Source organism: Aquila chrysaetos, chromosome 20, assembly GCF_900496995.4.
Source record: "Aquila chrysaetos chrysaetos chromosome 20, bAquChr1.4, whole genome shotgun sequence".
Classification (NCBI taxonomy): domain Eukaryota; kingdom Metazoa; phylum Chordata; class Aves; order Accipitriformes; family Accipitridae; genus Aquila; species Aquila chrysaetos.
In genome coordinates this window covers 8,134,636-8,161,889 of record NC_044023.1, presented here as the reverse complement: position 1 = coordinate 8,161,889, position 27,254 = coordinate 8,134,636, and the positions used below count along the sequence as shown (strand labels likewise).

General features: G+C 66.4%; 1 protein-coding gene across 2 annotated transcripts; it reads right to left on the bottom strand.

Moving 5' to 3' along the window:
* Window positions 1-24: 24 nt before the first annotated feature.
* LOC115333359 (semaphorin-3F-like) lies at window positions 25-24,879 on the bottom strand. 2 transcript variants are annotated; one of them, XM_029996238.1, is made up of 19 exons: window positions 24,776-24,879; window positions 21,430-21,607; window positions 12,000-12,160; window positions 11,768-11,830; window positions 10,863-10,982; window positions 9,341-9,421; window positions 7,058-7,151; window positions 6,550-6,669; window positions 5,389-5,528; window positions 5,197-5,311; window positions 4,923-4,992; window positions 4,652-4,796; window positions 4,313-4,535; window positions 3,390-3,478; window positions 2,848-2,889; window positions 2,465-2,622; window positions 2,305-2,372; window positions 1,437-1,570; window positions 25-1,352 (listed from the first exon to the last, which is right to left on the bottom strand). In XM_029996238.1, exons 2-19 carry the CDS (start codon window positions 21,539-21,541, stop codon window positions 942-944), a joined length of 2,346 nt encoding a protein of 781 aa, XP_029852098.1. In that variant the 5' UTR covers window positions 21,542-21,607; window positions 24,776-24,879; the 3' UTR covers window positions 25-941. The 2 variants fall into 2 exon arrangements, with proteins under 2 accessions (XP_029852098.1, XP_029852099.1); XM_029996239.1 differs by lacking the exon at window positions 9,341-9,421 and having other exon boundaries at window positions 24,776-24,878.
* Between the last annotated feature and the right edge of the window lie 2,375 nt (window positions 24,880-27,254).

Genomic DNA, 27,254 nt, shown 5'->3' with positions numbered 1-27,254 from the left:
ACACAGCACACGCAGGCACCCACGTCCATCCCAAAGCCAGTGTTTATTTGGGGGTGTCCCCGGCTGCAGTGGGGGGCACTTTCTCGGCCCCAGCCACCCCTGCGCTTCCCATGTACAACTATTTACAACCCCCCACACCTGCCAGGGTGCCCCGAGGGGGCAGCTAACGGGCTGGGTGCCCCAAACACCTGTGGGTGCCAGTGCCAGTGAGCACCAGAGGCCCCTTCTCCTTCCCTTCGCCACCCAAAAACCCTGGCTGAGCCCCCACCGTGGCCTGGACACCTGGGTCCTGTCTCAAGGGTCCTGTCTCCCCCCCTCCAAGACCCCTGGGAGAGGAACAGGGCTGTGTACCCTGGCCCCACAGCTCCCTTCTCCTGGGCTTGCCTGGTAGTCTGCAGCTTCCCCACAGAAAGCACTTGCTCCTCAATAACCAGGTGGGGAAACTGAGGCACAAAGCTGCCAGGACTGTGCCCAGCTTGTGGGGAGCAGACCTTGTCTGGTGCCACCTCTCCCCTTGCCTCATCCCCCCCTGGCTGGGGTTTGTCCCCCTCCCCAGGGCATCACCCCCTCCCACACCGGGACCCAGCACCTCTGGCTCCCAGCACAGTGCTGTGCCCCAGCTGTAGGGAAACAGTGGCCGCGATGCCCGGTGGTCCCCGCACGCCAGGATCCTGGGGCGGGGGGGAAGACAGTGATGCTGGCTGCGGCCGCCCCGGGGGTCCCTGCTCCTCCCCGGGGCTGGGAGGCAGGGGTCACATCACCCCAGTGACTATGTACAACCTACAAATAAATACCATCTCCCGGGAGAGGGGGAGCGCGTGTGTCTGCGTGCGTGTGTGCGTGGATGTATATATATATATATATATTTATTTATAGATACTTTTAATATTAAAAGGGGGGAAAAATAGACCACTGTGCTAGCAAAGTCCCTGATGACGGTTTCATGTATGCCCGTAGGTCTCTGGCTGGTGATTCCGGCGGTTTCGAGGCTTCTTCTGGTCCTGCTGCTCCTTGGCTTTGAGGCCAGCCAGCGGCTGGGGGGGGCTGGCGGCCGTGTGCCGCCAGTAGCCCTGGCAGTACTGGTCCAGGAGTCCCATTTCGGGCTGGGTGAGGAGCTGCAGCAGGTCCTGGTAGCGGGGAGTGGGGGCACCCGGCAGGCCAGGGGGGGTCTCCGCCTGGACCAGCACGGCATGGACGGCGCGGCTGCTGAGGACACGGAGCTGCACCTTGGTCACCGTGTGCTTGAAGTTGTTCTCGGTGGCGGTGCAGGAGTAGAGGCCGCTGTCGGCAAGCTGGAGGGCGCGCAGCAGCAAGCCCTGCTCCGTCCGCAGCACCCGGCCTTCCACCCGCAGCTGCGGGGGGGAGAGGTGGCACGGCTCAGCTGGCTGGCGCCTGGCACCCCCCCGGCACCCCCGGGTGCAGCGCCCTTGCCCTACCTCTTTCCGCCGGTCGCTGTTGTCCTTCTGCAGCAGCCACTTGATGCTGGCCTGGGGCGAGCGGGGCTGGCACTCCAGGAAGGCGGTGCTGCCCTCCACCCCGTACTGCACGGCCTCCACTGCGTTCTTGTTGGCTGCAGGGGTGGGCCACGGGCAGCCGGGTCACGCGCCTCCGTGCCCCTGCCCTGCTGCCCTCCTACCCAGCCCACCGGCTCTCCAAGGGAGAGCTCCCGTCCACCTCCAGCCTCAGGTCTGCCTGCTCCCCAGCCACCCACCAAGCGTGCACCTCCTCCTCTAGTGTAGCCGTGCTTCCACAAGGGCGCCCGTCCATCTATCCGTCCGCCCACCCACCCACGTTCATCTTCCTCTGAAGTATCCATCCATCCGTCCATTCATTCATGTACACACCCATCAATTTGTGGTCATACTTCTCCCCACCATATCCATCCATCCATCCATCCATCCCTCTATCCGCCCATTCAAATCTGCTCATTCTCCTCCTCAACATATCCATCTATCCATCCATGTTCCATCCCCAACGCATCCGTCCGTCCATCCACCCATCCACCCACGCATGTTCATCCTCTCCAATGTATCCATCCCATCCATCCACCCACCCATCTGTGCTCATCCTCATCCCCGACGTATCCATTCACCCATGTTCGTCCTCCTCCCCAGTGTATCCATTCTTTCATCAATCCACCCATCCATCCACCCACCCACCCACGCTCACCCTCTTCCCATCTATCCACCCACACAACCACCAAGGCATCCATCCACCCGTGTCCCCCCCCCGGCCCTCGCCCACACCCTCCTGACCCCTGCCCTCACCGTGCCCCCCCGGCGCCGTGCCCCAGACCCCACTCACCGTTGGAGTTGTACCCTCGGCACTGGCGGATGGGGTTGCCGTGCCGGACGTCCTGCCGCCGGCTCCGTCTGCGGGGGAGGCGGGAGGTGAGCGGGGGAGCCTGGGGCCTGGGGGGGGGGGGGGGTCCCTCCCCGCCGCTGTCCCCCGGCCCCCCCCGTACCTCTTGGAGGAGGCGGAGTAGCGGGTGCAGGCGCTGCCGTCCCAGGCGCAGTAGGGGTCCCGGGCCAGGCAGCAGTCGGCGCAGGCTTCCCCGTACACGTCGCAGCGGTGCAGGGCCAGGTGGGTCACGCCTACGGCCGAGGACACGTACAGCTGTTGCTGTCGGGGGACAAGGAGGACAGGGTGAGATGCCGTCTCGTCCCCGTCCCGCGAGGACCCCACGGAATGAGCCGCGGCCTCCCGGTTCTGGGACCGGCTGAGACACCAGAGCCGCCGGGGGCCACCCACGTGCCCCCCGCTCCGGTGCCGCGGTGAAGCCGGGCAGCGCCGTGGCCAGGCCCGCGATGGGATCTGCCCAGCCCCACGCCACGTGGCGTGACTCACCCTCTTGGAGGAGATGGTCATCGTCTTGATGGGTGCCGGCACCTAGATGTGAGCGGGAGCGAAGGAGATGGAGGGGTGACCGCCTGGCCTCACACTGCGGCCCTGGGGTGGGCACCTCAGACCCCTTGCAAGGCAGCTGGGGTGGGCAGGAGCGGGCAGGGGGAGCTGCGAGGGGGCAGCAGGCAGGACGACCAACGCTTGGGGTCCCTCCAGAGCCGGCCAAGGGGTGACTGGTGTCCCAAGGGGCTTGCTGATGTCTCAAGGGGCTGGCTGATGTCCCAAGGGGCTGGTTGGTGTCCCAAGGGGCTGGCTGGTGTCTCAAGGGGCTGGCTGATGTCCCAAGGGGCTTGTTGATGTCCCAAGGGGCTGGTTGGTGTCCCAAGGGGCTTGCTGATGTCTCAAGGGGCTGGTTGGTGTCCCAAGGGGCTTGCTGATGTCCCAAGGGGCTGGCTGATGTCCCAAGGGGCTGGCTGGTGTCCCAAGGGGCTGGCTGGCTGGGTTGAGGACACCCAGCAGCAGGTGGAGGACAGACCAGCCCTTACCTTGAACACCTCAATCTCCTCCAGCATGAGCTCCTCCGTCTCCATGTCATCCCGGGGGAGCACGATGACCTTCTGCACAGTGCCCCGATCTGCAAGACACCATGGTGCCCAGGCGCTCAGTGCCACCCCTGGGCACCTGCGCCCTCCCCGCCTGGGAAGGGGGTCCCTGCTGGGGCTGGGGGGAGGAAGGATCCCCCCCAAGCCCATCCCCATCTCTCTCCTGCCACAGCGGGCGGCTGTGCCTGGGGTGTGGTGTACCGGCTCACCCGGCAGCTAGGGACTGCCACCACTCAGGGCACAGTGGGGACAGCAGCTGGGGACAGGCAGTGGGGCAGGGGAAGGACCAGGATGGATCATGGGGGCTCTGGGATGCACGTTAGAGCAGGGGAAGCACCGGACTGGACGATGGTGCCCCCAGGATGGGCACTGGGGCTGGGGAAGGACAGGGCTGGATGCTGGTGCCTCTAGGATGGATGGGCAGTCAGGCAGGGGAGGCACAAGGCTAGATGATGGTGGGCTTAGGATGGGCAACGGGAAGCACGTAGGATGGGCGCTGGGGTCAGGAAAGAATGAGGCTGGATGGTGGGCCCCCTGGGATGGGCACCAGGGCAGGGGTGGACCAGGCTGGATGGTGGCATCCCTACGATGGGAGGTATCATGCTGAATCGCCGGCTCCGGGGATGGGAACTGGGCTAAGAGAAGGACCAGGTTGGATGGTGGGGTCTGTGGGATGGGCACCGGGGCAGGGGAAGAACCAGGCTGGAGCCTCGAGGAGGGGCAGGGATCTCAGGGGGGGGGCTCAGCCCCTCACCCTGCTCCAGCGTGGCGGAGGGCACCGTGCTCTGGCCAGCCCTGGTGGTGCCCGTGCCCTCCGGGGCCGCGCCGGAGCATGCTGCGTTCCCCGCGGTGCGCGGCGTGGGTACCTGTGCCCAGGAAAAGCACCTCATAGCGCCCGTCTGCCGCGTCCACCTGGTCGACGGCCACGGTGGTGAAGCGGTAGTTGACATTGGTGCGGACCACCAGCGGCTGGCGGTGGGTGGGGTAGACGGCGTGGTACATCAGCGGGTGTGCGCGCATGAAGTTGATCACTTCGTCAGGGTAGTCCTTGGTCGACTTCATGGAGGGGGTGAAGGTCCCCCCGGGGCACTGCAGCACAAATGCCACCAGCGCTCGGTGACCCGGTATCTGGGCACGGGTCCGAGGGTGCTGGCTGCCTGGCAGGCGCCGCCTCGCCTCCCCACGCGTGCCCAAGGGATACTTACGGTGCCCGGCCGGGGGTAGGGCATTTTGCCCGTGTAGGGCATCCACTGGTAGTTGGGTCCCTCCTTGTGTGCGAAGGGCCCGTTGAAGACCATGCGGATGTCGGCCATCGAGTAGACACACACGGCAGACCCCTTGAAGACCGACCTGGGAGGAAGGACCTGCTGCCATCCTCCGGCTTGGCGCTGCCTGCCACCGCAGCATCACTGGGACCCCCAACCAGTTGGGCCCCCCCCACTTCCACTGCCCTGTGCTGGGAGGGCCAACACTCACCCTGAAGCGGAGAACACGGCGTAGATAATGGGGTTCTTGGTGTCCTGAGTCTGCTGGATGAAGACGTCCTCTTGGGACAGAAAGATGGGGGTGTCACCATGGGGAAGGTGGGCAGGGACCCCCTCACACCCAGGGATACCAGGGCAGCGGGGAGAGCAGCTCCCCATGGGAGAGTAAAAGGTGAGGGGCAGCAAGGGGGTCCCCGGACCTCCCCAGGGTGCCCCCAAGCCCGCGAGGGTGGAGAAGGCCCCCGTCCCCCTCCTCGCCCACTCACGGAGCTCGTCGAAGTGCGTTTCAATCCCGTCAGGTCCCGGCACGGAGCAGACGAGCCGGGCCTTCAGGAAGGTGCTCCACTTGTTCACGAGGCAGCAGTGGCCCCCGTCGTCGTTCTGCAACGGAGAGACCCCTGCGCTCAGCCCTGCCCGCCCCCCTGCCCGCTCCCCTGCCTGCTCGCCGCTCCACCTACCAGGCAAATGCGCCCGATGCGGGAATAGACTCCAGGGCTCAGCGGGGCATCGGCCGACTTCTCTCGGAAGAAGAAGTAGAGCTTGTCGTCGTTCCTCTCGCTGCTGTCGGGGATGAGCTGGGCGCGGACAAAGGCCGGGTCTGGAACGGCATGGCGCGGCACGGCACCGTCAGCCCAGCGGCATCCCCTGCCCCGTGCCGCAGCAGGATGCTGAGCCCCGCTTTCCTCCGGCATCGCCTTGCTTCTGGAAAAGCACTGCTGTGGTCACAGGGTGAGAGCTGGATCTGGACCAGAGCTGCAGAGGTGGGCTGAGGAACCGGTTCTCTCTGGTGGTCATCGGTGCTCCAGGAGGGGCTCAGAGCATCCGTGAGGTCTCTTGGAGCATCCCTGAGGTCCACAGGGTGGAGAGCTCCAGCAGCTCTATGAGCAGAGGCGGTGGGAACTGGTCTTCCCCCCCGCAGGGAGGAACCACAGCCTGGAAGCTTCTCAGGAAGCTTCTCCCTGCCATCCATCAGCTGGTGCCCAGCCTGCGCTGACAGCTCCCCCTCTTCGGGTTACCGCCCTGCTGGCTCCCCGGCCCAGCAGGATCATCCCATCTGCTCTGCTCTGTTTATTCAGCTGCCGCCCTGCGGGCAGGGGTTCTCCAAGGGGGGGCAGGATGAACGCTTGGGGTCACTGACTGTAGGCGACATGGTTGACATCTCAGCCCTGCAGAAACCTATGCATGGACTCTGGCAGAGCCAGCCCCATCTCTCGCCAGCTGGCTGTTCCTGCTGCCCAGCAAAGCTCCCAGCACATCTGTCACTGCCCCACACAGCTACCCCTCTGCTCTTCTGCCTAGATTTCCATCCATCCATCTATCCATCCATCTACCCATCCATCCATCATCCACCCATCCACCATCTGTCCACCCATCCGTCCACCCACCCATCAACTGTCAACCATCCATCCATCCACCCATCCATCATCTGTCCACCCATCCGTCCATCCGTCCATCCATCCATCCATCCATCCATCCCACACCACCTCCTATCCATCTACCCATGCTGGCTACTGTCTCTGTCCTGGGAGAAGGACAGAGTATGACACGACGGGTCTCATCGCTAGGGCTAGAAGCCCTGGGGTCCCCAGGGAACCTGGGCCAGTGACACCCAAACTCACCGTTGAGCCAGCGTGAATTGTACTGGTCTGTCCTCATGGCTGTCTGCTTGCCCATGGTGCGGAAGATGGCTGCGTCCGTGCCCATGAAGTCGATGTAGACGCCAGCGTAGAGCTCTTCATCTGCAGAGGGCAGAGATCAGACCCCCACCTAGTCCCATCCACCCACCTTCTCCCACTGCCCGGGGCTCCATCCAGCCCCAGCCCTGGCCGGTAGCCACCAGGCAACAAAGAGCCACTGCCTGTCAACATCCCAGAGAGCTCGGGAGGTTTGTACTGGTCTGTAACCAGGACCCGCACCTACACTGGGCCAGGTGCCCAAGGACTGGGCGTCCCGGGTGCCTGGCCATCTGCAGCTGGAGAGTGGGCAGGGGTGGCAGGGGCAGGATACCAACTCCTGGGGGAAATCTGGGCAACGCAGGAAGACGGTGGGAGCAGTTGTCCCATCTCGCCTGCATGTTCCCTCTGCCCAACGCAGGCAGTGCCAGCCCCGGTGAGCTACAGGACTCACTTATTAATGCAGAGACGGTGTCTACTTTGGGGTCGTAAGAACACTTCCCCTTGCCCGACTCTAGCTTGTCTGGCTCCAGGTAGAAGATATAATCCTGGAGAAGGAAGCAAACGGAGAAGCTGGTTAGTCTTTCACCCCTCCATCCCTGTGGCACCTTCCAAAGCCCACCAGGAGAGGCAGCCTCCTCCAGGATGGAGCCCAGCAGTGAGAACGGATGCGGATGGACCACACCAGGGGTCTGCAGGTCTCCTGAGAAGCTGAAGCCCCCACAAGCTATTCCTCCAACGTTGCTGGGTGCTTCTCCGTGTCCTCCACTGCTTGGAGACTTGGCTGAGCCGCCAGGCTGAAATGGGGCATCCATCCCCCAGGTCCGCTTCTGTGCAAACACCTCCCTCCGGCCGCCTCTTCGCTCCGGCCGGCCACGCCGCACATCGCCGCTTGGCCAGCTCCAGGTCATGCAGCTCCAGCAGCTTCGGCAGGCAGGGCCTGGCCAGCAGCACAGCTCGGCACAGCTCGGCTGCTGGACTCGCCTCGATCCTCTCGCCAGGACCCGTTTTCCAGCGGGCACCGCCGGAGTGGCATCGTGGTGAGATGCTGTGCCCGCTCCGGGGGATTTGCCCCCACGCCGTTAGGAGCCATCTCCCCACTGTCATCTCTGCCTTCCCTGTGGCCATCCCCAGCACCATCACACATCCCCAGCAAGGGGCGAGACCCACACTGCCTCCAGAGACGCACACAAAAATCCTCTGCCGGTGCCGGCTGGGGGCAGGCAGGGCCAGGCTGGCCCAGCGTATGGACCCCCAGAGCCAGGATGAAGCAGCAGCACGGCAGCACCCGCGGGGAGCCCGGCTGTGGTGGGGGGGGACCTTGGGCAACCAAATCGGGATGGCAGAGCTGCCCGCTGGCCCCGTGCCCTGGCTTTGATGCAGGGGTGATGGACATGGTGGCGGCCACCCTCCGTCGAGAGGCAAGCAGGGTCCTGGCAGAGCCCCCGGCTCCAGGAAGGGCAGGAGGGGTTGAGGAACCGGGATGCTCACCGTGCACATCTCCCACTGAGGGTTTGCTCAAGCCAGCTCCCTCCTCCTTGGGGCACCCCAGCCCCAGAGATGGGTACGGCCACGCTTCTGCCATCCCCATCGCTGCACCGCGCCGCCTGCGCCAACGTCACCATCACAAACGCCTCTGCCCGGCGCCGGCCCCGCTCCCGAGCTGGGCAAACCCTTCGCAGGGACGACCTGGCTCTCCAGCGCAGCCCTGGCCCTGGCCGTGCCATCTCACCCTCCTGGTTGGGCAACCCACAAGCCATCGCTGTGCCTGCACCAGTGTTTGGCTAATGCGCCTTCAAACGTACTGGAGCTGCCAGAAATTGGGTGCTGGCAGCCCCCAGGGAGCCCTTGCTCAGGGCACAGAGAGCTTCTCCCTGCAGATGCTGGGGCCAGATCCGGCAAGGAGGGAGGAACCGGGGGGGACCCGAGGGGGCTGAAATGGCAACGGCGCTTCCCCAGGTGGCACTGGGGAAGTCGGCAGCAGGAGCTGCCCACAGCTGGCGGGATGCTCGCGACCCAGCTTCGCCCTCTGCCCCCCTACCACCCGCCCTCGGAGCGGAGGGGCTGGGGGGGGGGCAGAGAGACGGGCAGCGGGGAGCCCCAGGCTGCCGCAGGGTGCCCGCGCCCCACGCGCTCCCCGGCCCATGCACTGACCCATGTTAGTCCGGAGGGGAGAGGCTCGGGGGGTGACACTGTCAGGGTGGGCTGGATGCTGGGTGTCCCCAGAAGCCGGGGACACCATCGCCTCCCTGAGCCCGCTTGCCCACTGCGATGACACAAGCCCCTCCCGGGACAGAGCGAAGCAGTTGCTCAGCGATGTTTTTGTAGACCCTACCAAAACACCTCCTGCACATTGCCTTGGCATCCTCCCCTGAACCATCCCGAGCCCCGTGGCTCTGCCAACACGCGGCCCCACTTCCAAGGGACACAGCAAGCCTGGAGCCAGGCAAAGCTGGTGGCCGGGGGGAGAGCCCCCATCCCTGACAGTGTCCCCCACAGGGGGTCCGTACGTGGCCTGGGAGGAAGGAGTTAGTGAGAGAATGAGAGCAGATGCCAGGCCGGTGGCTGGAAGATGCTGTGCTGAGAGGGAAGGAGACGGTGGGGATGCCCACACCACGGGGCACCTGGCCTGGGGGTCGGAAGCATGCCGGTGGGAAGGAGAAGGAGCCCGCGGCTCTGGCGTGCCCCAGGGGAGAGGTTGGGCACGGCTGCGGCGGGCTCCCAGACCGGTTCCCACCTTGCTTTGTGCTGGTCTCGGGCTGAGGGGGCCGTCGGTGGATCTGCTTTCCCGGCCTCCCGGCTGGCTCGGCGGAAACCCCTGGGGAAAAGGAGCAGGGCAGAGAGTTAGCACCGGCGGGGGGGAAGGACCCCCCCGGGGCAGGGGCAGGTGGGGGGACCCCAAGAGCTGGGGTGATGGGTGCTCGTGGAGCAGCAAAGCTGCGGTCCCCCTGGGTGGTGCTGGTGGGGGTCCCCGGATGCTCTGGGCTGGGCTGGCCTCCAGCACGAGCTTCTCCAGGACGGATCCTGCTCTCTCCCGCAGAACCGGGGTGCCCCGGCACGGGGCAGGATTGAGCAGAGAGGCGGCTGCCCGCAGCCAGCCAGGTTGGGCTCACGCCTGGGGACGCAAAGACGGCACCTGCCACCCAGCTGGCAGCGCCCTGCGCACAGAAGCAACACCCCGGCGCCGAGCCACGGCACAGGGGAAGCTACCGTCACCGCGGGGTCACTGGAACCCCCTGTCCCTGCCGCACCGCTGCTGGCTCTGCTGGCGGGGACACGCGATGCTGTCCTCAATTGCACCAGCACTCCTGGTCCTCCTCAAATGCTGCCACTGCCCAGTGGTCCCAGTCCGGTCCTAATCCGGTCCCAATCCAGTCCCAATCTAGAGTGGCCCGAGCAGCATCCACCTCTCTCGGTGCCCATGCCAGGCTTGGGGGCACCGGGGCAGATGCCCGTCCTCCAAATCCAGCGCCGTGCTCCTCCCTCGGCTCAGGCTGGCGGCACCCGGCTCGCTCCAACCACGGGAGTGGACACAGACTGGGACCTGCCAGCCCAGCACAGAGGGGACGGACACCTCGCAGGGCTCGGGGCCCCCCGGGACACCCGCGCTGCTACTTGCAGTGACCAGCTCCCTCCCAGGGCTGTCCTGAAAGTGCTCCTCTGTCTGCCGCGCATCCAGCCCGGTGGCACGTGGCTTTGACACCACCCTCTCGCTGCACGCCGTGGTCCTTGGGGCTGGGTGACATCCATCCAGGGACGTCCCTGGCACGGCCGCACGCGCTGGCACTGCCCTCGCCATGGTTGTCCCCGTGCAACGCCGGCGCTGGCGCGGTGCCGGGCATCCTCTGCATCTGCGGCGAGGGGCTCGGCAGCCCGGCGGCGGGCGGGAAGACGGGGAGGACTCGTCCCTCACGCCGGTGGAGATCCAGCAGTGGCTGCAGCCAGCGGGGTGGGAGGGCACATCGCACGGAAGCCGGCGTCGGGGTCCAGCCGGGGTGGCCCAGTTCCAGCATGAAGAGAAGTCCTCGGTCTGCAGAGGCGGCTTGGCCCCACTCAGCAGCACAGCACCATTAGCCATGGTCACCCCCCAGCCTGCCCTTGCCCCTCAACCCTCTGTCCCCCAAACCTCCCGAGAGCAGCCAGCAGAGCCGAGCCGTGCTGCGCCGCCCTCCCGCACCCCGCTGCAGTCCCACGGTGGCTGCGCCGGCACTGCCAGGCCAGGCACCGGCTCAGCAGCCCCCATCCCTCCCGCCCCTCACCTGGGCTTTGCGCCCACGGTTGACGAAGGCGCAGATGGGGTTGTAGGCGCCGGTGCCGCACACGTAGAGGTGGGTCCGGTTCCAGGGCTGGATCAGGCGGATGAAGTTGCCGCACTCCCCCTGGGAAGCAGAAGAGGGGGTGCCAACCCCAGCAAGGGGACAGGGGCACCCCCTTTCCCACTGCCTGCCAGCACCCCCGCTGGGGCGGGCACCACGGGATCCAGCCCCCTGGCACAGGGTAGGAGATGGGGAAGGGAGAAAGCAGGCCAAGGAGCTGGGAGGATGGGAGGCTGGCATGGGGCATGGGCTGGCATGGGACACGGCATGGGGCCATAGGTTGTGGGGGGGCACGGGTTGGCGTGGTCATGGGTTGGTATGGGTCATGGGATGGCATGGGTCTTGGGATGGCATGGAGCCAGGGGTTGCTATGGGCCATGGGTTGGCAAAGGGCAATGGGTTGGCATGGGGCATGGGATGGTATGGGTCATGGGATGGTATGGGTTACGGGTTGGTATGGGTCACGGCGTGTCGTGGATCATGGGTTGGCATGGGCCGTGGGAGGGCATGTGGCATGGGACAGCAGGGGTCAGGGGTTGGCACGGGCCGTGAGCTGGCATGCCGGAGGGCCCAGCCCTGGCTGGCGGGAGGAAGCAGCGTGGGGAGCTCGGCCTCCTACTCGCCCGTGAAGCTCTCCGGGACCTGCACGGCTAGGACAGAAAGGGTGGCAGGACACCGCGACACCTTGGAGAGCCACCCCATCCCGGCACGGCTGCAGATGCTGCCGCACTACAGGGGACCTGGGGGATGGCTTTTCCAGGGTAGGACCTGAGGACACGGATCCCCCTCCAGTGCTGGCCACCAGCCCCACCACCACTACCAGACGTGGGTTCGTGGTGGCCACTCACGTTGCTGTTCTTGCCTGACAGGATGCACTCCTCGATCCTCTGCTGGGAGGCGGGCCAGTGGATCTGCGGAGACACCAGCCCAGGGGAGACCAGGGCTCCCACTCGGCTCCACCTCTTCCCCACCACCACCAGCTATGCCCATTGAGCTCTTGCCCCGGCATCCGAAATACCCGCCGGGTGCGCGGTTACCCCCCTTCCACCCGCCCCCTCCCGCCCTGCGATGGCAGCTTACGATGAGGGGCTCGCGGTTGATGTCGTGGAGGTCCAGCGAGAGGACGTAGTCCTTGCTGCCCACGTACATGCGGTCGTGGTCCTCGTCTTTCAGCAGGATGCGGTAGTCGCTGGAGTTGAGGAGGAAGTTGAAGAAGTGCGCCGTGCCCGTCGCCTTCAGCTCTGCGGGGGCGAAGGGGCGGGTGTCAGCACCTCAGGGTCCCCCGCCTTCCCCGGTGCCATCCCTGCCCCTGAGTCCAAGCCTGGTCCCGGCTGGAGGATGTCCTGTGAGAGGAGGTGCCCACTTCCAGGCCACGGTGCCCACCTCCCCCTCCACGAGCGCCACAAAGCTGCCACCTCTGCGCAGGACACGGGACAATGACGGAGACGCTCATGGCCAGTTGGGACAACCAAGAGTGGCCAGGGGAGCGGGCAGCAGGACCTGGGCTCAGGAGACCCAGGATCCCACAGCAGGGAGTAGAGCTTCCCACCAAGACAGGGCAGGAAGGGGGGGGGCTCCCTGGCACCCCAGCCAAGAGCCCAGAGCTCCCAAAATCTTCAGCATCGTCCCTCTCCTGCCCTGTGACCCCGTATCCCAGACAGGTCACTGGCTCCTCGGATTGGGGAGCTGGGACCCCAAGGAGCCAGCACCCCAAGGAGCCAGCTCCCAAGGAGGGGACGAGCCTCTCCCCCGCCCCACGCACCCCATCCCCCCTTGGGAAGTTATTTTTAGCCCGAGTGTGGGAGCAACGAGTGAAAGACGATAATGAGGGTCATGAATATTCACAAGTGCAATGAGGCAGCCAGATGGAAGGCAGAAGTGCTGCAGATGATGTGGGCCGGTGCCAAGGACCACGTGGCAGGGGCCAGGGCACAAGCGAGACAGAGGACCCTACCCCCATGGGATGCTATCCGCCCTAGATGCCACCCCCTTTGGAGGTGCCACCCCTTTGGATGCCACCAACAGCCATCGGATGCCACTCCCAGCCATCAGATGCCACCCCCATGGAACATCATGTTCCCTATATGCCACCCCCTTTGAAGGTGCCACTCTCTTTAAATGCCACCAACACCCATCAGATGCCACCTCCATGGGACACGATCTGCCCCAGATGCCACCCCCTTTGGAGGTGCTATCCCCTTTGGAGGTGTCACCCCCTTTGGATGCCACCCCCAGCCATCAGATGACACCTCCATGTGATGCCATCTGCCTCCGATGCCACCCCCTTTGGAGGTGCTATCCCCTTTGGATGCCACCAACAGCCATCAGATGCCACCCCCAGCCACTGGATGCCACCTCCATGGGACACAATCTGCCCCAGATGCCACTCCCTTTGGAGGTGTCACCCCCTTTGGATGCCACCCCTAGCCCTCGGATGCCATTTCCATGGGACACTGGCCCCATGAGCATCCCCACGCTGCCAAGTTTGTTCCTCCGTGCAGGGGCGTGCCCTGTGCAGGCACCGGGTGCTGGGGCTGGGGGCAGCCCCCAGGGACCCCCTCCTTCCCGGGCAGGAGCGCAGCGGGGTCCCGAGCAGGTCAGTAGCGGGAAGGAGCACGCCGGCTTCCAGGCAGGGCCGGGCAGGGCTCCAGCGGCCAGCTGCCATTCCCAGCCGGGATGCCAAGTGCCTGCAAATCTCCCTGACCTCCCACCTCCCAGCCCCACAGGGAGCTGGCAACGTCCCCACGGGTGTCCCCAGGGTCCCTTCCCATCCTGGGCACCCTGGTGATGCGGGGGGGCTGCCCTCTTTGGGGAGCGGGAGGGATGGGGGGGGGCTGTGCCCTGCACCCTGGTACCCTGGTGGTGCCAGGGACCCCCTCGCACAGCTCTGGGGACCCCCCGCTTGGCATCCCGCGGGCGGGCTGGGGGACTGGCAGGGGGATAAGCGCCTCTGGGGCAGGGTGGGCACCCACCCTCCTGCTGGCTGGGGGAAAGGGGTGGTCTCCGTGGGAGCCCAGACCAAGGGGGCACAGGGGTGCCCAGGCACGGCCAGATCGGTGCCCACCGGTGTCACTGTGAGAACCCGCTCTGTCCCACAGCCGGCAGCGGTGCTCCCCAGTCCCCAGCCCCGTGGCGGGGCACCCGCAGCCCGGTTGGCACCACTCACCTGCGGTGGTGAGGCCAGTACGTGCCAGGCACCACGGGGCGGAAACCTGCCGGAGCAGGCTGCGGGAAACGGCATCACGGGATGTGACATCAACCTCCCCCCGGGGACCGGCGTCATCCTCCCTGCTGGGACTGGGTGGACAGGGAGAGCACGATGGGCATCCCATGGTGTCCCCTGCCCGTGCCACGGTGCACGGGGTCTAGTCCCTGCCCGCCCCACGGCCTGCAGCTGCCCCGCTGGCCCGTGCAGTGTGTGCGCACGCGCACACGTGTGTGTACAGCGTGCAACGTGTGTGTGTGTGTGCCCCACGCAGCGTGTACGTGTGTGCACGTACAGAGTGCAAGGTGTGCGTACACGTGTGCCCCGCACTGCGTGCGCGTGTCCTACGCACTGTTTGTGTGCATGTGTACACAAGCGTGTGTGTGTGTGTACACGCGTGCATGTCCTGCAGTGTGTGTGTGTACAGGCACACGCACGCATGTGTGCGCCTCACAGTGTGTGCGTGCATGCGTGTGTGCCCCACACGGTGCCCTGGGGGGACGGGATGAATTTCTTGGGGTTTCCCCCAGACGGATGCTGGGGGCCAGAGCTCGGGAGCCAGGAAAGGGCAGGGTGGCTCCGGCAGCGGGGTGACGCAGGCAGAGCACGAGAGCTCATCCCCAGCGCCGTGGACCCGCTGCCGGCCCCGGAACTGCGCGCCCAGCCATCCCGCTTGGGGCAGAGACAACCTCGGTGCAGGCAGAGCCGGGGACGGCGGTTAAACCGGGCAGGAGCCCCCACACCGGGACGGCCCCGCATCTGCCATCGCTGCCTGGCCCCGGGGGACGCGCTCCCGTCCTCGCCCTCCCCTCCCGGCCGGGACCCCGGGGCTGAGCCGGGCAGCACCGGGACACTGGCGGCGGAGGGCCCCATGCCAGCGACGGTCCCAAATATCCCACATCCATCAGGACGGGCGGCCGGGCACTCGGCGGGGGACAGGGCCAGCAGCACAAAGGGCTCCGGCCCCCCGCCGGGAGCCCCATTCAGCCCCCCACGCCCCAGCGATCAGAGGGGGCACCCCCAAAGCGGGGCGGTGACAGACCCGCTGCCCCGTGACGCCCTCTCCAAAGGGGACAGAGGGGCAGGCGAGCCCCCCGCCCCAACCTCTGACCTCTCGAACCACCACCCCGCTGCCCTCCCCGCCTAATCCGTCACCGTGCCCCCAAACCTGCCCCCGGCAGCCGTGGGGTGCCCCTGGGGATGGAGCGGGGCAGCGGACCCCCCCCCCCGGGGCTGGAGAAGCCGGCTCAGCTCGTTAGCCGATGCGCCCTGATGAGCACATTCCCTCCTGCATCCCCGCGGCCAAGCCCGGCACCGGCAGAGCTTCCCCGGCTGGCCAGCAGCCTAATCCCATTTTAATTGCCCAGCACCGGAGCCGGGAGCCACCCGGCATCGCAGCCAGGGTGGCCTCCCTGAGGACCGTCCCCTCGCGACATCCCGTGGAGTCCCCACCAAGGCCCCCCCTGGGACTCGCCTCCCCAGCATCGTTTGGTGGCCTCGGGTGTTGGGATTTAATTACCCTGCGCCCTCAAGTGATGCCGGCTGCCAGGAACCCGTCAGACCCTTGGCTGGCAACAAGGGGTGACGCTCGGCTCTGCGGCGAGCAGCGCCGCCCGATTACATGCTCTGCAAAGCCAAATTCCCCCCATAACGCCAAATTCAGTCTGAATTTACAGCTCCAGCAGCTGCCCACACCTCCACCCTCGCTGGCTGCCACCACGGTCCCCCGTCGGGCAGGGATGAGCAGTCCCTACCCATCGACCATCGGCACAGAGACCGGCGCTGATCTCCAAAGCAAGGGTGAGATTTTGGGGGTACCCGACTTTTACCCTTTTTGGGGCTTCTCACCCCAGCCCAGCCCCCCCAAATCCCCCTGACCCCCCCCAAACATCACCAGGGCACTGGCATGAAGGATTAATGCCATTAGGACTGGAGCCGGTCACCTCCCCAGGTGCACCATCGCTGCACTCCCCAAAACCAATTACAGGCGCTCTCACCTAATTAGTTTCTAATTGTGGGCTTGTGGCGCATTCAACATAATTAGCATGTAAATTACACGGCATGTTTATATTCAATAACTGTTCTCCCCCCCCGGCTGGCGGCGGCAGCGCCTTTTGGGAGCCCTTTCTTTCCATGGGGCAAATGAATTCACTCCAAATGCCGATGGAGAAGCCCAGCGCTCATCCCAAGGGAGCCCGGCCCAGCAGCGATAAATCCTGGCTCCAGCCCAGGGCGTTTTATCCCACAAATTTATAAGTGTGCCCTATATTTTGGAGATGCTCCCTCCTAATTTTTTCCCTGCTTGAAATTTGGGATGCAGCTTTTTGGGTACCTGGCGGAGCATCCCGGCAGGTTGGGGAGCGATGCCGGGAGAGGGATGGGGGGGGTTGGATGCGTCCCCTCGCATGTTTAAAGCATTTGTTGTTATTGGGGCTGATCAAAGAGCTGGGTGGGTCGCCCCATGAAAGCAGAATTGCTTATTTGTTTGAGCGTCACTCTGCTACCCCTTGATGGGTTATTTATGATGTAATTAAGCTAATTACATGTAATAAGAGAGTTTCCGTGGCCCCCAGCCAAGCTCTTTTCCCATTTAACCGATTCACAGGTGGGAGGAAACCGAAGCCGCCTTGCCGGGGCTTGGGAGATGAAATGGCTCCAGCTCCCGCTCGCTGCTTTCCACCCCCGACCATCTCCAGCCCCCCCCCCGGGAGCATCGCCCCACGCCAGCACCCGGCACCCGCTCCACCGGCCCCCGCGGCAGGGGACAGGTGCCACGGCCGCCTGGGTCAAATCCCTCGGGATGAAAGCGGGGCCGGCTGGGTGCTCCCCCCCGACCCTGCCATCGCTACCCGGCCAGTTGGGTGCAGGCCAAAAAAACAAAAAAAAAAAAAAAAAAAAAAAAACCACATTTTTTCAGCCAAAACCGCTGATTCATCCCCCGGCGAGCCTGCCTGAAGCGCTTGCGGGGCGACGTGCCCCAGCGAGCATCGCTGGCAGGGGGGACCCCGTCCCCACCGAGCATCACTTGGCAGCGGTGACCCCGGTCCCCACTGGGGAGCTGAGCCAGGGGATGCTCCAGCAGCAGGAAAACCCCCTTGGGAAGGAGCCCGGCTTCGGAAAAAACACTTTAATCCCCCCAAAAGCAAAGAGCTGAGCTGAGGGGTCCCCACCCACTGCCTGTGGGGCTTTTTTTTTTTTTTTTTTTTAATTTTTTGACATTATTTTCTTCCGCAGCGCCCGAGAGCAGGGCAAGACGCTGGGCGGGAAGGCAGTTGCTTTTCCAGGCCATCTGCTCCGTGCCAAAAAGGCAGCGGGGAAGGCAGTGGCTGGGGGTGTCCTGGGCAGGGGCCGGCGGCACCGGAGCTGCGGGGGGGGCACACAGGCCAGAACCCCAGGAGGGGCCACGCTGGCTGCGCTGCTCCAGGAGGACCGTCGTTAATATGAGGGATAACGAGCTTATTAGATATTGGCTTGGGGGGGGGGGGGGGGGGGGGGGCTGAAATCACATGGAGGGGGGTGTTAAGGAGCTTATGGAGCTTTGCAGCCGGAGCCTGGGGGGCTCAGCCCCAGCGGCAGCCGGTCTCGGCGGGTGAGGGGGCCCTGCCGCAGCCCCCCACCGCCCCAGCCAGAGAAATCCTCTTAGGGGTCACAGGGCTCAGCCCCACGTCCCCGTCCCCCAGGGCACGGGAGAGGGGACCACAACGTCCCCCCCCCGCCCTTGAGAGGTCCGAGGAGCAGCATGGGGGGGGGGGGGGGCCGGTACACCCCCTGACCCACAGCGGGTTGGGGACCACCAGCACCGACCCTCCCGACACGTCCCCAGGGCTGGCTGTCCCCAAGCCCTCGGCCCTGCCTGCGCCCCCCCCCCCCCCGTGGGTCCCCCCCCCGTGTTTATCCCAGCCCGCTGTCGCCAAGCGGTGCCCACAGCTGCAGCAGCTTAGGAGGGCGCCTGGGCGGCCCCGGGGACACGGCCCCCTCGCCGGGCTCCTCTCCAGCCATCTGCCACCCCCCGCCCCGCATCAAGCGTGCCAATGTCCCCCCGCCGCCCGCCGAGCTGCCAGCGGGAGGGGAAACTGAGGCACAAGGCGGGGAGGAGCACGGTCACGCAAAGGGCTGGCAGCACAGCCGAGAGGAGACTCCGTGCTTGATTTATTCTTTTTAAAGTGATTTTTTCCCCCCCCGCAGGAACTGCCCTGCCTTTCACCCGGCCCCTCCCGGCCAGGGCTGCCCCCCGGCTGGACCTCTGCCGCAGCTTTTCCAAGAGGTGCCAGCACGGCTGTTCCCGTTGCCGTGGCGGGGGGGCCGGGGGGTGAGCGGCTCCCCCTTTGAAGCCCCATGGAGAGCCCTGACCTTGAGGGCTTCCCACGGCGATTCGGGGCGAGAGCCCACCCTTCCTTCCCACATGCTTTTCCCACGCCGGATGGGGAGCGGGACACGGAGGGATGAATCACCATCATCATCATCATCATCATCACCTCCTGCATCCTCACGGCCGGGCAGCTGACCCCCCCCCCCCGGTGCCTGAGCCCCCCGGCACAGAGGAAGGCCCAGAGGAGAGGGGGCCGCAGGATGCATACGGCCGTGAGGGGGGATTGTTAGCAAGGAGATGATTAAAAATATCCACCCTATTTCTGGCCGGCACCGGGCTGGGATCTGGGAAGAGCTGTTGGCAAAAGGGAGCCGTGCCGGAGCCGCTCCCAGCGCTGTTCTTTCCGTGCCGGTGTTCTTTCCTCCTGCCGACACGCGGACAGGAAAGCCTTGAGAGGGAGGACAGACGGACAGGGACCACGGGGGTCACGGGATGGACGGGAGGACCAGGGGATGACCCTGTCCTGCCCATCACCCTGCACCAGGGCGAAGGAGCTTGGCTCCAACCCCTTTCCTATTGCTTCGTTATTTTATATATATATTTTTCTAAAGCACTCCAAGACGATGGGGCTCCGTAGAGGATGACGCAGGCCCCGGGGAGCTGCGACAAACCTCCGGCGCGCGATAACAAGCAAAGGCAAACAAACCCAGAGACGCTCCCCGGGCTGGCAGGGCTCCAGGCAGCGCGGCAGAGGCGAGGCGCCGTGGGGGGGACGGGGGGGAGACACGGGGACACGGCGGCTCCCGCCGGCACAGCTCCTTCCCCGGCACCCCGCCGGGCGCCAGCGCGAGGCCACGGCCACCTCGGTGCCACCGGGCAGTGCCTTGGCAAGGGGATGCTTCAGCCAGAGGGATGTTGGCGGCGGGGACCTGCACCCCAGCCCCAGCGGCATCCCTCCAGCCGTGACCGCACCAATGGCCACCGGGTCCCCCGCGGTACCACGGCCGTGTCCCTGCTGGCAGAGCCCAGCCCGACTCATCACACCAGTGACCCACGGCCCCGGCTCCCATCACACCCAGCCCCACTGCCTGCAGCTGTCCCGGGGGGATTTAGGGCCGGGGATTTGGGTACCGGCCCAGGCTCCTCAAGCAAGAGAAGGGGCTGGACCAGCCGGGAAGCACCGCTGACGCCCCGCGGCTTCGAGGAGGCTGCGGACAGATTATCGACTCAGGGAAGCCGCTTACCGGCAGCTCAGCGTGCGGCTCCCGGCTGGCCCTCAAGGAAGACCTGGGCTAATTCTCCTCCGCCGCCACCGCTGCAAGAGCACACGCAGGGAAGGGGCGAGCAGCATCCCTTCCCGATCCCGATGTGCTTGGATCCGGCACGCCGCCGGCATTTCTTCTCCGTGTGCCAGTGCGAACCAGCCCTTCTCCCACCACCAATCTCACCTCTGGGCAGCAAGGGCAGGGGGATCCCTGCCAGACCACCCCAGGCAGGAGGGAGGACCAGAGATCCCAACAGGGGCACTTGGGTGACACTCCCAGGTCCCCTGGGCATGGCCAGGGACCTCTCCTCCACCAAACCAGGGCCAAAAATCCCAACCCCAAACCAGCCCCCATCCTGCTGCACAGCAGGCCTAACCATGCTTATCCGGAATTAATCCCGCTCCAGGGCACGTTGGTGGCTGCGGGACAGCCACAGGCATTAACACACACCTCGCCGGGGCGGCGGGCGCTGGGTCCGGCCGGGAATTCACCAGAGCCCCCCCCTCACCGCGGCTGCAAGGAAGAGACGCTCCGAGCCGGGGCGAGGGACACGTACGTGGGTGGGAAACGGCAGCGGCCAAAGTGTCCCGGCAGCCCCCAAAAACCCTCCAGAACTGTCTTTCGGAGAAGAAAGCAGTGCCTGCCGTGCGGGGAGGAACCGCTCACTCCTTTCCAGCCTGGACTTGTCCTCAGCCTCTTCATACCAGCCATTTTTCCTGCCGAGACCAGCCTTTAACGCCAGCGGCTCGCCCTGCCCGCGCCACGCTTGCTGTCAGCCCCCCTGGCCCCTCCTGCCGGGCTCTGCCGGACCGGAGCTGCCGCTCTCACCGTCGGCTCTGCCACCGCATCCTGGGCTCGCCGGTTCGGTACGTGACCGGAGGGCAAAGCCACGGTGGGACGGCAAGGCAGGGGCGCAGGCAGCACGGCCCTGGCTCTCCCGCGGCAGCTCGCCTTCCCCCGGACCCCAAGGGGAGGCAGACAAGCGGCTCCGCGTGCCCGTCACCCTCCTGACACGCGTCCCCGGGCTGGGACGCATCCACGCGGGTAGCCGGCCCCGGCGGGACCCAGGGCGATGGCGGCACCGAATACGTCGTGTTCTGCTCCTCGAGGTCTGCAACCCCGAGCCCTGCCTCGTTGCCCCCATCCCACCCCCTCTCAGCATCCCCACAGCAGGAGCTCAGGACCAACCCCTCCACGAACGTGCACCCCAAAGCTGACCCGGGGGTCCCACCCCGGGCTCCCAGAACAGGCTGGGTGGGTTGGGCAGCCCCAGTACCAAAGGGTTAAGCCCCTTCCCTCCCGCCCGGCATCCTCCCCTCCTGCCTCTTGCAGGCTCCCTGCCAGCTCCCAGGCGTTAATACCAGCTGGGGGGGGGTCGGGGCGGCGTCAAGCTGCTGTCTGGACTCGGGGGGCTGCTGGGGGGACGGCTCCCCACACCTCGGCACCCAGCTTTGCCAGACGGAGGGAGCCAGCCGCCCACCCGCGAGGGGAAGCGTACTGGGGGGACTGAGCAGGCTACCAGTCCCCCCAGACCGGGAAGGGGGGGCAGACGGGGAGCTCAGCCACACTGGGATACGGATCCTGATGGAGATTTCTAGGGGTGCAGCCTGCTGATGCCCTCCCCGGGCTGAGGAGGAAGAGCAGCAGCCTGGACCGGGATGCCCCTTGTCTCCTCCACCCTCTTGGGGTCCCACCCTGCCCCCCCCCCGACTCCCACCGCCAGGCTCTTACCTTTGAAGGAGAGCTGGACCCTCGGGGTGGCGAAGCCGTGGTCCTTGGCGTGGGCTGCCCGCCAGCCCAGAGTCAGCAGGGTGGCCCAGAGGAGGACGCCGACCACGGGCATGGTGGGCACGCACCTGGGCGCCGAGGTCGAGGGGACTCCGGGGGGGGGGGGGGGGGGGGGGCGAGCCTGGCAAAGAGGGCACAGGGGGGAGGGATGTCAGTTTGCTGCACCCGCCACCCCCCAGGGGGGTACAAGCCCGACATCTCCCCATCCCACTCTTCATCACCCGCCGGCACGCAGCATCCTCCGGGGAGGGTTGGGAGCCAGCCCGGGGAGGAGGGGGGGCCCTCAGCTAAACCCTGCTCAGCAGGCTGGGGGGGGGGGGGGCAGGAATCGGGGGGTGGCCAGCCTCACCTTCTTGGGTGCCAAGCCAAGCAAACAGGGCGAGGCGAGCACGGTGGCGAGCACCGCTGCAGCACGCTCCTCCACCCAAGCCGGCGAGCCTTGCCCAGGTGAGGAGCATCCTTCCTTGCCCCCCCCAGCCTGCGGCATCCCCACCCCACCAGGCTGGCTCCCCCCCCCCCCCCCCCCCGGCACCCAGAGAGGTCCCATCCCCAGCCCTCTCTTCTCCCCACCTCTCCTCCCAGCCCCCAGCAAAGCCACAGCGAGCAGAGCCGGGATCAAATCTTTCCAACATGAAGGAAATCTGGACTTCATTATTCCAAGAACGTACAAAAAAAAAAAAAAAAAAAAGAAGGATTTTTTTTTTTTTTTTTTTCATAAATAAAAGAGGAAGAAAAAGAAGAAAAAAAAAAAAGCCCTGCCTGTGTGCCAGGCAGCTGGACTCCCTGGGGCTCCGGCACTGAGCAGAGTCCGCCAAGCTGCCTCCAGCAAGCCACACACGCACCCCAGCACGACACGGCACGGCACAGCACGGCACGCAGTGCCCCCGGCGTGCCCCGCTGCCCCTCCCGGAGAGGGACCGTCCCCTCGGGCCCAGGCCCCTCTCCCGAGGCAGCACCCTCCCGGGGGGCTCCAGGAGGCTTAGGGTAGGATTTGGGAGGAGGCCCGTGGTGGGAAGCCCCTCGCGTCCCCAGGGAACCGCACGCCCAGGGTGGGATGCGCTGGGCCACGGTACCCGGGTGGGCTCGGACATCCGGAGAGCGCCCGGCCAGCCCAGCCGAAGGGGCTCAGCGCCACGGGGACGGGCGCTGCCTGCCAGCACGCTGCACTGGGGGGTCCCCACCGTGCCACCCCCACGGGGGCATGCCCTCCGTGGCTCTGCCAGCTGCCACCGCGCAGCCCCACAGGGGACGGGCACACACGAAGGTGCTGGGTAGACGGCCAGGAACCCTTCGGGGCACGCCGGGAGAGGGATGCTGAGCTGCAAGGGGGGCAATCCCGCACCCCGGGGCCCTGCCCGCAGCCCACCCGGGTGGTCCAGCCAGCCCCTCCCGGGGTGCACAGCACCCACGAGTCCGGCCCCAGCCCCGAACGGGACAAGGGCAGCAACACCGTCACCGGCAGGCAGGCACCGCCGCGGCCCCTCCGGCGACGCGCTTCCTCGAGCGGCGGGGCAAGACCCGGAGCGCGGCGGCACAGCCGTTCCCTGGGGCTCAATATTCTTTTTCTCACTCTTGCCTTTGGAGTCAGTAAATATTTCGATTTGCTCTTCTCCCCCCGCGCACACCCAGCTCTGCTCCATTGTACTGGCATTCGGTCCCCTTCCAGGCTGGCCCCCGCCTTCTCCCACCCGTTCCCAGGCTCTGCCCTTCCCATCAGCGCCGGGCCGGGACAGCCCGAGCCCCCAATTCCTCCGCCAGCCAAAACTCCAGTTGGTTGCAGTTAAATAACCACCCCCCCCATCCAAACCTCCCCCCCTCTCCCCGGCAGCTTTAGGAAATAATTCTGGCAAATCCCACTATTGCATTTGGATGGAGCGGCGTACGCGTCAGAGACAGGGAGCGAGATGGCAAACAAAGGAAAAGAGGGAGAGGAGGGGGAGCGCAGCAAGCGCAGGGCGAGGAGGGGGGAAAGGGCCGGCGGCGAGCGGGGGGCACCCAGGCCCGGCCGGGAAAGGCAAATTCCAAGGAAGCAAAAAGGGGAAACGGCCCATTGGAGCGCACCTTGGCCGGGAAATCTCCATTTCCAGGGTCATCTGCGCTCCAGGGAAACTGGGAACTCCAGGGGAGAGCGGCCACGTTCCTCCTCCCCCAGCACCCGGGCTGGCTGGGGTTGGGGTGGTTTTTTTGGCAATCAAAGTTTGGCCATTTCTAGTGCCGCCGCAGGAAGATCAAAATCCCGCTCGGCTTTATCCCCCCCCTCCCCAGGCGGGTCAACCGAGCGCCGCTGAGCCGAAGCAATTAGGGAAAGGTTTTCTTGGCTGGAACAGGGACTGCTTTGGGGGGCCGAGACCCTGGGGCTGAGGGGGTGCCTCGGGGGGCTCGGAGGTCAGGCTGCCCACATGCCTGGTCCCAGCGGCCTCAGGAGCGAGCTTAGCGAGCAGGAAACGTTTTCGGAGGGAAAAGAAATGCAGGCAGGATGGGCAGCGGGAGGGGAAAAAAAAAAAAAAAAAAAAGAGAGAAATAAAATAAAATAATAATGCGAATCGTCCTCCGCGGCCCCTCACACCCGGGGAATAACTTTGCACAACTTTGTGTCGCCAGCCCCCCCGGCACGCCTGGCCTGTCCCCAGGGAGAGCCGCCTGTCCCCGGCGCCGGGCACTCTGCCCTCCCCGCACCCCCAGTCCTGCCGGGGCTCGGGGTCCCACCGGGGTGGGGGGTCCCACCGGGGCGGACTTCGGCTGCCTGCTCCACGGTGCCGGGGGGGGGGGGGGGGGGGTGCCTCTGGTGTGTGTGTGTGTGTGTGTCCCTCCCCAGCACCCCCCTCCTTGGGCACCCACCCGCCGCCGAGCCCTGCCGCAGTGCCCCCTGCCCCGGGAGCTCCCTGCCAGCCTCCGTCCCTGCCTACACCGTGTCCCCCGGGGACCGACCCCCCGCCCCGAGCGGGACCGGGGCACGCTTGCCTAGCCGCGGGCTCCCGGGGGTGGGGGGGGACCGGCAGAGACCACCCCCCCCGCGCACCTCGGTATTGCCCCCCTGCGAGGCGCGGGCTGCAAAACACCCGGTGTCGCCGCCAGCTCGGGGCAGGGGTCCCAGCACCGGACCGCAGGCACCGGCCCTCCCCCCGCCCCACCTGCCCGCTTCACCGGCAAGTTGCACCGAGGCGCGGGGGGGGGGGGGGGGGAACGGGACACACGACGACACACGAGTTCCGAGCGGCGGAAAGTTTTCTCGGGGCGCCCCCCCCGCCCCGCGCCGTGCCCTCGCTCCGCCACCCGCCCCCGCCCTTACCTCTGCGGGGGTCCCGGCGGCGGCGGCTGTCGGGGGGGTGGGTGGAGGGCGGGGGGGCTCAGCGCCGCGCCGGGCACCCGCGGCCCCCCGCCATCTCGCGGCCGCGACTGCCGCCGCGGCCCCGGCCCGTGGAGCGGCGGCGGCGGGGCGGGGCGGGGCGGGGCGCGGGGCGGGGCGGCGGCAGCGGGCGGCGGCGGCGGCGGCGGCGGCCCGGCCCCGACTGGGCGCCGCAGCCCGTGCGCTCGCCGCGGGGCGCCGCGGGGGGCGTCATTTGCATAGCCACGCCCTCCGCCCCAGCCCCTCCCACCGCCCGGGGCCGCGGGTTCGAGCCCCGCCGCCGCCCCCGCCGCTCACCTCCGGCTCCGGCCTTTTGTTGCTCCGGGCCGGCGGCGACCCGCCGGGCGAGGCCGCGGGCGGCTCGGTTGGCCTCCGGCGCCCACCACCCTCTCGCCGTCCCCGGGAAGGAAGCGAATAAATAAGCGCCGTCCCTCCTTTGTCTGCCGAGGCGGGCGGCGGGGGGCGGCCCGGGGCGGCGGGAGGCAGCGGGGAGCCGAGCCCGGGCGAGCCGGCGGCTTTGTGAGAGCTCCGGCGAAAAACCGCCTCCCACATACGGCAACTCCTTGGGCAGGGAGCGGGGCTCCTTCCCCCGGCCCCTCCTCGCTCCTTCTGCCGCCCCCCCGCCGCCGGTTATCCCCCCCCCGGTGACCCCTGGCCCTCAGCCCAGAGCAGGCGGGTGATCCCTGCCCTACACCGGCCCCCTGGCATGTCTCTGCTCCAGGATCGGCTGGCACCCGGCTGATCCCTCCCCGGGACCATTCCCCTGGCATCCCCCTGCCCTGAGACCCGCCATCCCCCGGGTGATCCCTGCCCAGCACTGGTCCCCGGCATCCTTCTGTTCCAGGATCTGCTGGCCCCTGGGTGATCCCTCCCCCGGACCATTCGCCCCCCCTGCCCCGCATCCCCCTGCCCTGGCACCCGCCAACCCCTGAGTGGTCCCTGCCCAGCATCGGTCCTCCTAGCATCCCTCTGCTCCAGGATCTGCCGGCCCCTGGGTGATCCCTGCCCAGCACCATTTCCCTGGCACACCACAGCAGGCTTCCCTCCAAGGCAGCAACTGGCAGGTGCCATGCAGCTGAGCCCCATAAGTCTGTCCTGGTCCTTCCTGGCCCAAGCTGGAGCCCTTCAGATGCCAGGCATGTGCCTTCATTCCCCTGCTCTGCCAGGGGCCTCTGCAGTACTGCCTACAAAGGCAGGACCTGCCTCCTCCTTCTCCGGCTACAGGTACAACACCCCTGCAAGCACCTCGGAGCTTGACCCCATGCCCCCCCACCCTAGCAAGACCTTCCCTCTTGGCCTCAGAGGTCCCATCCACAGGTTTGCTGCCTCTCCTTCTGCTACCCTGCTCCCACACAGGGTAACGAAGCGTTAAGCATGCTGAGAAAGCACAAAAAGGGGTGCTGGAGGGGAAGATGCCCTGATCTTAGACCCATCATGTGGGTGGGTGGGCCTGGGCTGTCCCTCCCTAGGGTGGTCCTGGTGCCTCCAAGCCCCAGTCCCCGGGCAGGAGCAGGGTACAGGGGAGCCAGGGCTGTCCCGGCGCAAGGGCCATGGGACAGAGAGCGGTAGGCACCCGCATGCAGCCGTTGCTGCTGTGGCAATTCCTCCCCTGAGGACGGGCTCCTGCTCTGTCCCAGTGCCCCTCCATCCCTCCAGTTACACCGCAGGGAGAGGGGACAGTTTGCGGGGCAGGGCCTCCAGCCAGGCAGGGCCACCTTGTCACCCGGGCACCCGCTGGGGCTCAAGGAGGAGGCAGAGGGAGGGTCTGCTCCCAGCCCCACTGTGATCTGCTCCCCGCTGTCACCTCCTTTCCCTGAGGATGGGAACATCCCTGAGGATTCCTCAGAAATAAGCAGGCTCCATCCTTCACCCTCATGCTTCTCCTCTGGCTTTCTCTGAAAAACAAGGAACTTATTGCCGCCTTCTCATCACCGGCCACACTGTGTGCGGGAGAGGGCGGCCGCAATGGCCCCAGTCAGCAGTACAAATAAATGGCCCGAAACACGATACGCGGGAGCTTCCTGGGATAAAAGAATTTCTAAGGAGAGGTTTTATTTTCCCCTCGGAGCCCCAGTCTCTTGTGGTCTGGTCCAAACACAAAGGCTGTCCTGAATTTCCCGTCTCACTTTCTCTCCTTGCAGCTGGCGAGCTGGGCGATGCTTTGGGGCACCCTCTCCCCTGCGCCGGCGCCTCGGCACGCCGGGCTGCGGCGGTGGCAGGTCTGCCAGCCGCCCCAGGCTCGCGGCGTCCCCGGGCCACCGGGCTCCAGTGCAGCCACCCGGCCCCCGGTTGCAGTTCTGGGGGTGGTGACACACATTTGGTAGCGAATTAAACTGGGGCAGCCGCAGCCGTAGGCTGCTCTCAGCCCACCTCCCCGCTACCTGCCTGGTGCTGGCGGGGGGGGGGGGCTGCGGGTGCTCCC

Bases quoted from the DNA above. Each gene is read 5' to 3' on its own strand.
- LOC115333359 (XM_029996238.1), bottom strand. From the start codon at position 21,541: ATGCCCGTGGTCGGCGTCCTCCTCTGGGCCACCCTGCTGACTCTGGGC. The intron at 12,161-21,429 runs GTAAGAGCCTGG...TCGCCCCCGCAG, and splicing joins GGTCCAGCTCTCCTTCAAAG to AGCTGAAGGCGACGGGCACG. The intron at 9,422-10,862 runs GTGAGGGGCGGG...CCTTTTCCCCAG, and splicing joins ACCGTGGGCGCAAAGCCCAG to GGGTTTCCGCCGAGCCAGCC.